This window comes from Gracilinanus agilis, chromosome 4, assembly GCF_016433145.1.
Source record: "Gracilinanus agilis isolate LMUSP501 chromosome 4, AgileGrace, whole genome shotgun sequence".
NCBI classification, from domain to species: domain Eukaryota; kingdom Metazoa; phylum Chordata; class Mammalia; order Didelphimorphia; family Didelphidae; genus Gracilinanus; species Gracilinanus agilis.
Genome location: NC_058133.1, coordinates 259,931,749 through 259,944,049, shown reverse-complemented (window position 1 = coordinate 259,944,049; position 12,301 = coordinate 259,931,749). Strand labels below are relative to the sequence as shown.

The 12,301-nt window shown below is 45.5% G+C and overlaps 1 protein-coding gene across 1 annotated transcript in view; it reads right to left on the bottom strand.

The window, feature by feature from the left end:
• Positions 1–12,301, bottom strand: part of ITPR3 (inositol 1,4,5-trisphosphate receptor type 3) — a 157,914-nt gene that overhangs the window by 23,595 nt on the left and 122,018 nt on the right. Inside the window, exons 30-37 of the mRNA XM_044675277.1 lie at positions 11,326–11,451; positions 10,603–10,728; positions 8,689–8,809; positions 7,103–7,287; positions 4,328–4,476; positions 3,855–3,963; positions 1,768–1,858; positions 427–596 (exon numbers count right to left, since the gene is read on the bottom strand). Of these exons, the coding sequence (XP_044531212.1) occupies positions 427–596; positions 1,768–1,858; positions 3,855–3,963; positions 4,328–4,476; positions 7,103–7,287; positions 8,689–8,809; positions 10,603–10,728; positions 11,326–11,451 (1,077 nt within the window). The remainder of the gene's footprint in view (positions 1–426; positions 597–1,767; positions 1,859–3,854; positions 3,964–4,327; positions 4,477–7,102; positions 7,288–8,688; positions 8,810–10,602; positions 10,729–11,325; positions 11,452–12,301) is intronic.

Genomic DNA, 12,301 nt, shown 5'->3' with positions numbered 1-12,301 from the left:
TGTAACAGAAAGAACACCAGCTTTAGAATGAGAAGCCCTGGGTTCAAATCCCAAAGAGGTATTTACTAACTCTGTGACCCTGGGCAAATCACTAAAACCCTAGTGGCCTCAGTTTCCTCATCTATAAAATGAGCTGGAGAAGGAAATGGCAAACCACCCCAGTATCTCTGCCAAGAAAACCCTAAATGGGGTCATGAAGAGCTGGATGAGACTGAACAACAAGAAGTAACCTATACTAGGGGCAGTGGAAAGGGAAAGAGGTGGGCCAGTCCCAGGGAGCATCAGAAGAAAAGGTGGGAAGATATTAGACAGCTGACCAGGACCAAAAAGCATCTCTACGGTCTTACGATAGCACAAGATTGTATCTGGATGGAGGCTCCTGGCCCCTGCTCCCCCATAATTCCAGTTCTTCCTTTGACAACGAACCTGGATCTCAGTGTTGCCCCCATCCAGGAGGCGAATGGCCAAGCCAATGCTCTCCTGGAAAATCTTCTCATTCTTTGTGCTCATGATCAGATCAGATACCAACTTGGTGGCTCCTTCCTTGTCCAGCCGGCACTGGATTGCTGCAATGTGTGACCAGTCCTGGTCCTGGCCTGGAGGAGAATCAGACCAGAGACAGAGTAAAGGACTCTCAGGAACTCAGCAGATAGGGGGAAGAGAGCAGACTAAGAGAACTCAGCACCCCTTGAACTGGGACAACAGAGGATATTGGGGGGGCCTTTGTCCCTAGAGAGCAGGGAAGTTGGGGGAATAGATGGAGCCTAGGAGAGCAGGGATGGGAGGGAAGAAAGTGAGGGAAAAAAGGGATGGATTCTAGGAAAGTAGGAAGGTTGGGATGGAATGGAGCAGGAAATAGGAGAACAGGTAAAGTTGGGGAAGGGATGGAGCCTGGAGAAGGAGAAAAGGTTGGGAAAGGGATGGAGCCTGGGAAAGCAGAGAAGGTAGGGAAGGAAGGGATGGAGTCTGAGAGAGTAGGGAAGGTTGGGGAAGGGATAGAGTCCAAGAGAGCAGGGAATGTGAAGGGTGATCTCTAGGGCTGGGGGTAGGGAAAATCTCAGAAATAGGCAGATGAGTTTGGAAAAGATTTCCAGGCTGAGAAATAAGGGGATATCATAGGGTTGTCAAGGTAGGTAAGGTTGGGGGTGGCCTCAAGGTGGCAGAATTGGGGGAGGTCAGGAGAAACCACCCCGAGGATGAGACTATCTGAGTTCAGGGTGTGAGAATCTGGGTCTGGGGAAACCCAGTCCTCTCTCCAGACAGAGCCAGAAGCTTGTAAGAATTCTTTTTTTTTTTTTCAAACTCATCTTATGTCTTAGAATCAATACTGAGTATCAGTTCCAAGGCAGAAGAGCTTAGGCACTTGGGGTTAAGTGACCGGCCCAGGGTCACATAGCTAGGAAGTATCTGAGGCCAGTTTTGAACCCAGGGCCTGCAGTCTCCAGACTTGGCTCTCAATCCACCTAGCCACCTAGCTGCCCTTAGTAAGAAGGATTTTAAGAGAGGGCAGGGGGATTCAGGATGACAATCATGGCATCCTAGATTTAGAGGGAAAAGGGACCTTAGAGACCATCTAGTGGAGCCACCCCCACCCCGCAGCTTTGAAAGTTGATGTGACTGAGGTCCAGGGAGGTGAAGAGATTGAAACCCAGGTCCTCTGACATCCAATCCAATTCTCTCTACTATACCCCACTGCCTCTGGACTGAGTGGTACAGAGTCCCCCACAGGGAGAAGAGGGGAGGAAAGGCAGGCCCCCCAAGGTGTACCTGCGCTCATGGAATCTGGTATGTCCCCCTTGGAGTTCAGTTTCCGGTTCTGAAGATAATTATGGAGCAGCATCTTCCGCAGGTTGTTGCCCTGAAAGGTAGTCAGTGAGCTCCAACTCCTAGAGCTGCAGCAGGCCCCACAGACCCCAGAAAGCCCATTTGCTCCCCTGCAGGCCCCATGGCCCCACTTTCCCACCCACAGCACAACCCCTCCAGGGCCAGCTTCAGTCTCCTAACTCCAACTTCACAGCTGTCCTGGGTAGCTTTGGAAGTCTGTGTGCTATCATGCTAAGACCAGCAGCCTCAGAGCCAGGAGTAAGGAAGACTCATCTTCCTGAGTTCAAATCTAGCCTCAGGAATTATTATGTTGACCCTGGACAAGTCACTTTATCCTGTTTGCCTCAGTTTCCTCATCTGTAAAATGAGCTGGAGAAGGAAATGATAAACCATTCCAATATCTCTACCAAGAAAATTGGCCTTAGACACTTACTAGCTGTGTGAACCTGGGCAATTCACTTCACCCTGTTTGCCTCAGTTTCCTCATCTGTAAAATGAGCTGGAGAAGGAAATTAAAAACTTCTCCAGTATCTCTGCCAAGAAAACCTCAAATGGGGGGTCACAGAAAATTGGACACAACTAAAAAACGAATGGAAAACAAGAAAATGCCACGAAAAACTGTGAGTGAGATCTTAGATCTCTCAGAGAGCAGGGCCTCAGTTTCCACACTTTTATTCCCTATCTTAAGGGCTTTTATAAAGAAAGCATTTTGTAAATCTCAAAGAGCTGATGAGCTTTTGGGTTTCTTCCATGCAGTTCCTCCTTTACCACTAGTAAGAATTACTGTACAGGCGGGAGCTAGGTGGCACAGTGTATAGAACACCAGGCAGGGAGTTGGGAGGACGTGGGTTCAAATCTGACCTCTGACACTTCTTAGTTTGTCTTAGTGTCTGACACTGGGCAAGTCGTTTAACCCCATTCGCCTGGCCCTTACTACTCTTCTGTCTTAAGAATAGTTACTAAGAGACAAAGTGAGGATTTAAAAAATAATAAGAAACATCATAGAGAATAACAGTAGCTCATTCTTCTGTAGTGCTTTCAGGTTTACCAATCCCATAACAATCTCACTGGAAAAGTAGTATCTTACCTAGTTTATGGGTGAAGAAACTGAGCCTCAGAAAATAGTTGTGTGTCTGGGGGTGGGGTGTGAGGAAGGAGCCTATGAGTTCCTTTTAGGGAGCTTCCCAGCATGGAAACACCCTCCCCTAATGCAGAAAGACAACTTTTTCTTTAAGATTTTATCTTAGAGGGGGCAGCTGGGTAGCTCAGTGGATTGAGAGCTAAGCCTAGAGACTGGAGGTCCTAGGTTCAATCTGGCTTTAGACACATTTAGTTGTGTCACCCTGAACAAATCACTTAACCCACACTTCCCAGCCCTTACCACTATTTTGCCTTGGAAGCACTATGTAGTATTGATTATAAGATGGAAGGTAAGGGTTTAAAAAAAAAAAAACCAAAACAATCAAGTATTTATTTTCTATTCCTCTTACTTCCCCATCCTCAAGTTGAAAAACAAAACAAAACCTTTGTAATAAATATGTACTGCCAATCAAAAAAAAATCCTATGTTAACCATGTCCAAGAATATATGTTTCTGGGGGCAGCTGGGTAGCTCAGTGGATTGAGAGTCAGATCTAGAGACGGGAGGTCCTAGGTTCAAATCTGGCCTCAGACACTTCCCAGCTGTGTGGCCCTGGGCAAGTCACTTGACCCCCATTGCCCACCCTTACCACTCTTCCACCAAGGAACCAATACACAGAAGTTAAGGGTTAAAAAAAAAAAGATTTTATCTTAGGAAATTGTTTTGAGTCACTGAGAGGGGTTCAGTGCTTGCCCCAGGATCACAAAGCCATGAGACTTAGGCGTAGGCTGGCCCTCTCTCCACTATCCCAGGCCATCTCCCTGGGTGTACATTATTCCCTTAGAAAGGTTTTCTTGGTAGAGAGAGAGGACAGAAGAGGATGAAAGGGGAGGGAGAGGAAGGAGAGTGTGGCCAGTCTTGGGTCTTCACACATCAGGTCCAATACTCACCCGCTCCCCATACTTCCTCTTCTTGAGCAGCATCTGCTGCAGGGTCCTCAGCACCTTAATGCATAACTTTTCCTCAGACTCCATCAGGTCCTTTGTGTGCTGGATCAGCCTGGGCACCAGACCAGGGAGAGGGGATTCAGATCCATCCACCTTATCCCTAGAGCTTCCACCCCTCCCAGCTATTGCCTCTCCTGGGTCCCTCAAAGTCTCTTCTCCATCTCTTGTAACCCAATCTCCCTGGTTAGGGATGCCCAGTGTCTTCTGACAACTGCCCCTGATTCTCCTGGGCTGGAATACCCAGTTATTCTCCCCAGGTCTCTCCTTTCCCAGTTTCCCTCCAGATTCCACCCACCCCTGACAGAGCCAAGATGGCCCCAGGACGGACTTCTCCTCCCCCCATCTCTTCCTTCCTAGGTGTTCCCCATTGCCACGGTGGGTTGGGATGCTCTGGCCCTCCCCCCGACAACTCTCACTTGGACAGAAAGCCTCCGCTCTCACATCGCTGGTAGGCATCACTCCCCTCTAGGAACAGGAGCTCAGGCCAGTGCAGAACATCCACCAACACCGACAACTCAGCCTCCACCAATGGCTTCAGCCGCTCCTCAAGCGTGGTGATGATGTCCTAGAAAGCCCCAAGGTCAAGCCAATCAATGAGTAGGAGACTGGGACCAAAGCCTGAGCCAGGACTAGGGATGGGCATATCCCCAGGGTATGGCACCAAAAGGGGGCACAACAGGAAATACATTTTCATATTTTTTAAACCCTTACCTTCCCTCTTGGAACTGATATTAAATATCCATTCTGAGGCAGAAAAACAATAAAGGCTAGGCAATGGTGGTTAAGGGACTTGCCCAGGGTCACATAGCAAGAAAGTGTCTGAGACCAGATTTGAACCTAGGACTTCCTGTCTCTAGGCCTGCCTCTCTATCTGCTGAACCACCCAGCTGTTCCTATATTCCTTCTTATAAAAGCCTCAGGTGCTTAATATCATGAAATTCTACTCCTTGTGACCTGAAGGCATTTCTTCTGCTTCGAAGTTACAAGTATTACAACAGAAGTGTTAAACTCATAGCCAGGTATGATCTGCCAAACTCCCAAGTGCTGACAGAACCAGATGAAATTTAATTAATTTCATTATTAATATTAAAACCTAATTAGGAATTGGTTAACAAAATAAATACAATACAATGCAGATAATGGTAGTTTGTGGTTTTCTAACTCAATATGTGTTCCACAGGTATCAATTCCTAATTTGAGTTGGAGATATGTTGTCCAACCAAGTATCAATTTCTATTTTAGTTGTCACAATATTACAATGAAGATCCCTTGACCAGAAACACAATGGGAACACCATTTTCTTCTCTTTTTTTTTCATTCTTTTTTTTTTTAAACCCTTACCTTCTGCCTTAGAATCAATATCAATATCAATTCTGAAAAGAAAAAGAGGCAAGGGCTAGGCAACTGGGGTTAGGGGACTTGTCTAGGATCACACAGTTAGGAAGTATCTAAGGCCAGATTTGTACCCAGAACCTCCCATCTCCGCCCATGGAGCTGCTCTGGGGGTACCATTTTCAAACTTTGCCCAGGTTGTAAAAATATCTTGTCCCAGCCCTGGCCAATCACAACTCCAAGGGACTATAAACTTCTTAAGGAAAGGGACTGTTCAACTTTTGTCTTTGTATCCTCAATGGATGGTATATATTAGTGTTGGAGTTTTTTCCCTTTATTTCTGAAGAGGAACAATGACATTATACTGGGGTGCTAAATAAAAGTTTGTTGATTAAATGAGTGATTTAGGAAGAGAAGATGCCCCAAAATGATCCTTCTCCACCCCCATCAAAATCTCCACTCCCTCAGCAGCCCCCTCTCTGCCACCCACAAAGTAAGGGAAAATGAGTTCTTCCACAATGTGCCAAGCAAGCAGAACCATATATTATGCAAGGACCATGTGAATCTGTTTTACAATTGCAGCCACCAACACCACCAAGCCTGTTAGCATCAGAATGCTGATACACAGGTAGTTAGGCCTATGGGTCTGCCAGCTCACAGGTCTTGGCCAATCAGGTAAAAAAGCATTTTTGCTAAAAAATAAAACAAAAAACCAACCTTGGGGCAGATCATATTTGGCCAACAGGCTCTAAATGCAGGGATGCCAAGATATAGAAGGAAGCAAGCTAGGGCAGGAAAATATTAATGGCTTAATATTTGTTAGCCTTTCCAGAGTATCCACATTTTAAAAGGAAGGTGCTTATTATAAGAAACAGCTAGATGGCTCAGTGGATAGAACAAGCTATATGACCCTGGGCAAGTCATTTAACTTCTGCTTGCCTTGGAAGCAGCTAGGTGGCTCAGTCAGAAATACCAGCCTCAGACACTTACTAGCTGGGTAACCCTCAGTAAGTCACTTAATCCTGTTTGCCTTAAATCCACTGGAAAAGGAAATGACAAACCACTCCAGTATCCTTGCCAAGAAAATTCCAAACAGGGTCATGAAGAGTGGGACACAAAAACGATAACAAATGCTTATTGTATGAAAGAAGGTATCACTAATGGTGGAATTTTCAGCATGTCAAGGGGTCAGAGATTTAAAGCTGGTAGGGACGTTAGGAAAGATCTTTGGGGTCAGAAATTGGAGTTGGAAACCCAGCTCTGCCACTTGCAAGTTCAGAGGGTTGAGGAGCATCTAAGTGACACAATGGATAGAGTCAGGACTAGAGACGGGAGATCCTGGGTTCAAATGTGGCCTCAGACACCGTCTAGCTATGTGATCCTGGGCAAGTCACTTAATCCCCATTGCCTAGCCCTTGCTGCTCTTCTATCTTGGAACTGATACTTAGTAAGACAGAAGGTAAGGGTTTTTTAAAAATAATTTAAAAAATTTAATTAATAAGTAATAAATTTTTAAAAAGGAATATGAAAATGTAGTTGTGCCCCCTCCTGGGTCCTGTACCTTAGGGAGATACTTAGTATCAGTTCTAAGACAGAAGGTTAGAGTTTTAAAAAATAATAAAATTCTTAATTAAAAACAAAGGAATATGAAAATGTATTCCCTGTGGTGCCTCATCCTGGGTACTGTATCCTAGTGAGATATTTAGTACCAGTGTTAAGATAGAAAATAAGAGTTAAAAAGAAAAAGTTAAGAGGGTTGAACCAGACAATGTCTAAGGTTCCCTCCAAGCTAGGCTGTCTACAGGTCCTCATTTCACAGAATCACGTAGGCAGCTACGTATTCCATAGCCACTGCCCACCTGCAGCTTCTCAATGATGTTCTTGTAGTCCCACTGGTTGGCGGTGGTGGTGACCCGAGGGAAGGCTCGAGTGGCTGACTTGTAGCTGGAAGCATTACGCTGAACAGCACAACTGGCACTGCTGTTCAGGAGGGAGCTGATGTGGGAGTCCAGGTCCATGGGCAGGGAGATGGCTCGGCTCTTGGCTGTAAGAGGGTGGAAGGTAGAAAGATATGATTGGCTGAAGAGTAGATGGAGCTGGTCAGACTTCTTGTTGTGGCCCTGCCCTGTGTGCTGGATCTGGGTATGTCCAGAGCTGGACTCCGAGCATGCTGCCTAGAGATAATGCGCCAAAGGTAGGATGGGCTGAAAGAAGAGACTCCAAATTGGGGGCTGCTAGATAACTCAGTGGATCAAGAGCCAGGTTCTGGGTTCAAAGCTGGCCTTACACCTTTCCTAGCTGAGTGACCCTGGACAAGTCACTTAATCTCTGTTGCCTAGCCTCACTGTTCTTCTGCCTTTGAACTAACACAACATTGAATCTAAAATGGAAGACGAGTTGTTTTTTTTTTTAAAGACTCAAAACAAAGGGATGTGGCAAAGTTGGGACATTAATGCATTGCTGGTGGAGTTGTGAATTGATCCAACCATTCTGGATGGCAATTTGGAACTATGCTCAAAGGGATTTAAAAGACTATCTGTCTTTTGATCCGGCCATAGCACTGCTTGGATTATACCCCAAAGAGGTCATAGATAAACAGACTTGAACAAAAATATTTATAGCTGCCGTTTGTGGTGGCAAAAAATTGGAAAATGAGGGGACGCCCTTCGAATAGGGAATAGCTAAACAAATTGTGGTATCTGTTGGTGATGGAATACTATTGTGCTCAAAGGAATAAAGAACTGGAAGAATTCCATGTGAACTAGAAAAACTTCCAGGAATTGAGGCAGAGTGAAAGGAGCAGAACCAGGAGAACCATATACACAGAGGCAGATACAATGTAGTGCAATCGAACATTACAGACTTCTCTACTAGCAGCAATGCAAGGATCTAGAGCAAGGCTGAGGGACTTATGAGAAAGAAAATTAACCACATTCAGAGGAAGAACTGTGGGAGGAGAAACACAGAAGAAAAACAACTTGTTTGAACACATGGGCTGATGGGGATATTATTGGGAATGTAGACACTAAATGATAACTCTAGTCCAACTTTCAATAATATGGAATTAGGTCTTGATCAATGACACATGTAAAAGCCCAGTGAAGATGTGTGTTGGCTACAGGGGGAGGAGGGTGTTTTGGAGGGGAGAGAAAGAACATGAATCATGTAATTTTCTAAAAAATGTTTGGAAAATTTTTCTAAAAAAAAAAAAAAACCAAAACAAATAAATAAATAAATGAAATCCCATTAAAAACAACCAAAAAAAAATACTCTAAACAAAGCATTTGATCTTGTATTTTAGATTCATATTTGCTTGGATTTAAGGAGGACCAAAGAGGGCCTCTCCCTTTCTCCCCTGTATTATAGATTTCTCTCCCCTCCTCTCTCATTTCTCCTCTCTCATCCTTATCTACCCAGGACAGGGGATTGGCTGAGATGACCTTACCAACCATGGCCAGGGTCCGGATGCAGGCCTCCACTGAGCCCTTGTGATGCTGCTGCAGCCAGGGACACTCCAACAGCCTCATGCTGGACTGGAGAAGCTGAACTACGATTGTCTGGTGTGTCTGGAGAGGGGGAAGGAGGCAGTGAAGGAGGGGATGGGCCTCTGGCCACTACCCCTCCCCAGTCCATAGGCTGGGGTCCCCTCCCAGCTCTCAGCTCAAAACTTCTAGCTTTGGGAAGCCCTGTACCCCATCACTGGGATACCACTGTCTCCCAGTCCCAGCCTCAGCCCCTATCTCTTCCAGGCTAAAATTTTCTCCCAATTATTCCTCTAATAGGTCTATAATGTTAAGAACTGGAAAGGAACTTAGAAGGCATCAATGACAATGAGGGCAACCCCCTCTCTTGTCGTTTCTTATACACAAGGAATCAAAGCCCAGAGAGTTTAATTGACCTGCCCAGGGTCACCTAGCTTATAAGTAATCTAAGTTGAGATTCAAACTCAAATGATTCTGACTTAAGATTCTAGTGCTCTTTCCACCACAATATTTTTCCTCTCAACAAATCCATGTCCCTCTCATTCTTCAAATTCATTCTCCAAAGTTCCTTGGGCCTGGAGACAGGAGGTTCTGGGTTCAAACCTGGCTTCAGACATTCCTAGCTGTGTGACCCTGGGCAAGTCACTTAGCTTCAATTGCCTAGCCCTTAGTGCTCTTCTGCTTTGGAACCAATACTCTGTAAGAATTAAAAAAAAAAACAAAAACAACCCCAAAACCTAAGTTCCTCCAAGAAGTCTTCCCCGATTAACCCTGGATCCCCTCCACTCAACCCCTAGCATTCAGCCTGGACTTTATATTATTCTATGCAGGAATGTGTCCTCTATCCCCATCAGACTGGAAGCTTCCTGTGGGCAGGAGTGATATCTTATCTGTCAGGTTGAGAGCAGGAACAAGGTTCTCTCCACTGGACTGAGGGCTGCTTGAGGGCAAGGGCTGTGTCTCCTCCTTCCCGTGGACTTCCTCTAGCTCTCAGAGCCCAGTTCAAAATGGTAAGAATGGTAGCACAGGCAGTAGGAGTACAAATTGACTAACTTCATAAATTCCAGAACGTAATAAACTTAGTTTAATAAAGTCCTGGTCCTTAATATTGTTGCTATAGACAGCTAGGTGTAGCAATGGTTAGAGCTCAGCCTAAAGTCAATTAGAAAGGCTCATCTTCCTGAGTTCCAAATCTGGTCTCAGACATTTACTAGCTGTGTGACCCTTGTCAAGTACATTTAACTTTGTTTGCCTCAGTTTCCTCATCTGTAAAATAATCTGGAGATGGAAAAGGCAAACTACTCCAGTATCTTTGCCAAGAAAATTCCCCCAAAACAGAGTCACAAAGAGTCAGATTCAACAGAAACAAATGAGCAAAAACAAACAGCCATTAGTAGCTATTGCTACTCCTAATCTCTCAATTCACTTATCATTCTGTCCATCCTTCCTCTACCTCCCACTCCACCCAGTTATGGAGGGACAAATGGGTAATATAAAGAAAATGAAGGCCCAAAGAGGGAGAGGAATGTTCTCAAGGAAAAATGGCACCTCAAATCCAGTAGTTTGCTTCTAGCTGTCCCTCTCATTAGCTTTTGGAAGAAGGGAAAGAGGGCAGAGGAAGAGACAAAAGATAGTAGGGAAGGAGAGATGGAAAGAGGGGAGGAGGGATGGGAAGAGAAGTCAGAAGAGAGGGGAGGTAAGAGAAAAGATGGAGATGAGAGATGAGAATATCATAGTCTGTTAGATCCTTGAGGGAATCCTGTCCAAAACCTTTATTTTCCAGATGAAGAATCTGACTCCAAGAGAGAAAATGACTTGTCCAAGGTCAGAGTAGACCAAAGGAAGGTCAGACTTGGTTTTCTAGGAATGACACTCACCTGTAGGGAGGTGCTGTTTTCGGAGAAGGGAGAGCTAAAGAAGGCATTGATGGTGTCTAGGACCACAGTCAGAACATACTTCTCCAGGGTCGGGTCAGACATGCGTTTCTCTCGTTTCTTACAGACCTGGGAGTTAGAGGGGAAGGTGGATGTTAGAGGATGTCCCAGGGCTATGGGGACACCAGAGGAAATAGGTAAGAAGTGTCTCAGACCTCATATTGCCCCACATCAGCCCTCCTCATTTCTCACTGTTACACTCCATCCCTTCTTATTCGTCATATCAAAGGGTTCGGAGATGCCCATGCCCCATTCCTAATCAACCATTTCTAACCCCCTTCCTCAGAGCCAAGCTCCCACAACTCAACCCAGACACACCATCCTACTACAGAAGAGAAGGGAGAGAAAAGAGGGTGTCCCCCCAAAGCCCACCCTTCCTGGGGCCTGATTTCCTGGGTAAGAATCCTCATCCATCACAGGCCAGTACAAAGGTGGTCTCCTTAAGAAATGGAGCTAGGTGGTCTTCCCAGCTGAGGAATCTCCACAGGGACCCAAGAAGAGCTAGCAAGAGACAGATACCTGAGAGAGAAAGAGAGAAAGAGACAGAGAGAGACAGAGACAGAGTCAGAGACAGAGATGGTGGTAGGGGAAGCATGGTGGTGTTAACTGGGGAGAGAGAGAGCTTCCCTGTCTATGCCCTGGCTTCTCCTTCCATAACACACTGACCTGGGCCATGTCCGTGGTGAAATTCTCAAAAAGAGTCCAGATGTGATTGCTGGTGTAAATCTCTTTCATTTCCACCTCAGTGTCTACGTAACAGTGGTTGACAAAGTTCACATATGCCATTTTTACCTGGGAAGCAGCAGGAAGAAGGAAGCAGAAGAAGCATCAAGGGACATTAGAAAACAAGGCAGATGCAGCCAACAAGTTCCTTTTTCCTCTCAGCCTTTCCCTCTCTTCTCCCTTATCTCCCTTTAAATGCTAATCTCCTTTCCCTTACATCCTTCTCTCTTCCCCTGGCTCTCTCCTTAGATGTCCCTTTTCTTCTGACTCATTCTCCTTCCTGTCTCCCTGTCCTTTTAACCTGTTATCTTCCTTCCCATCTTTTCCCCTGTCTTTCCATGACTCATTTTCTGCCTTCTCCTCTCTTCTAATTCATCTCCCATTATCCTGGTCCTCTCTTCTCCCCACCTTTCTCTAATTTCCCTTCTTTCTTCCTATCTTTCTTTTCTTCTATTTCCTCTGGCTTCCATCTTTCTCCCCTTCTCTTTCATCCTCTCTGACTTTCTCCCCTATCTTCATCTCTTTCCCAGTCTCCTATGTCTCCGTTCTTTCCTTCCTGTCTTTCTCTTCCTTGATTAAACTCATCTCTATCCCTCCCTTGTCCATTTCTATTTTCATCTCTTCCCCCTTCCATTTCTTTTTTTTCTTCCTTTTTTCTTGCCGCTCTTCTTTCTCCCTCTCTCCTCCCATCTCTCCAACCCTTTCCTTCTCCTGTCTCCCATGACTAAATGTCTCTCCTACTAGCCCTCCTTTATCTCCATCTCTCTCCCCCTCCTCCATCTCCATCTCTATTGTTTTCTCTCCTTTCCCTTTTTTCCTGCCTCCTTTATTTCTCCCTTTTCCTCCCATCTCTCCATCTCTACTCTCCTTTCCTGTCCCCACTTCTTTCCTGTACCTCCCTCTCCCCATCCCCCTCTCT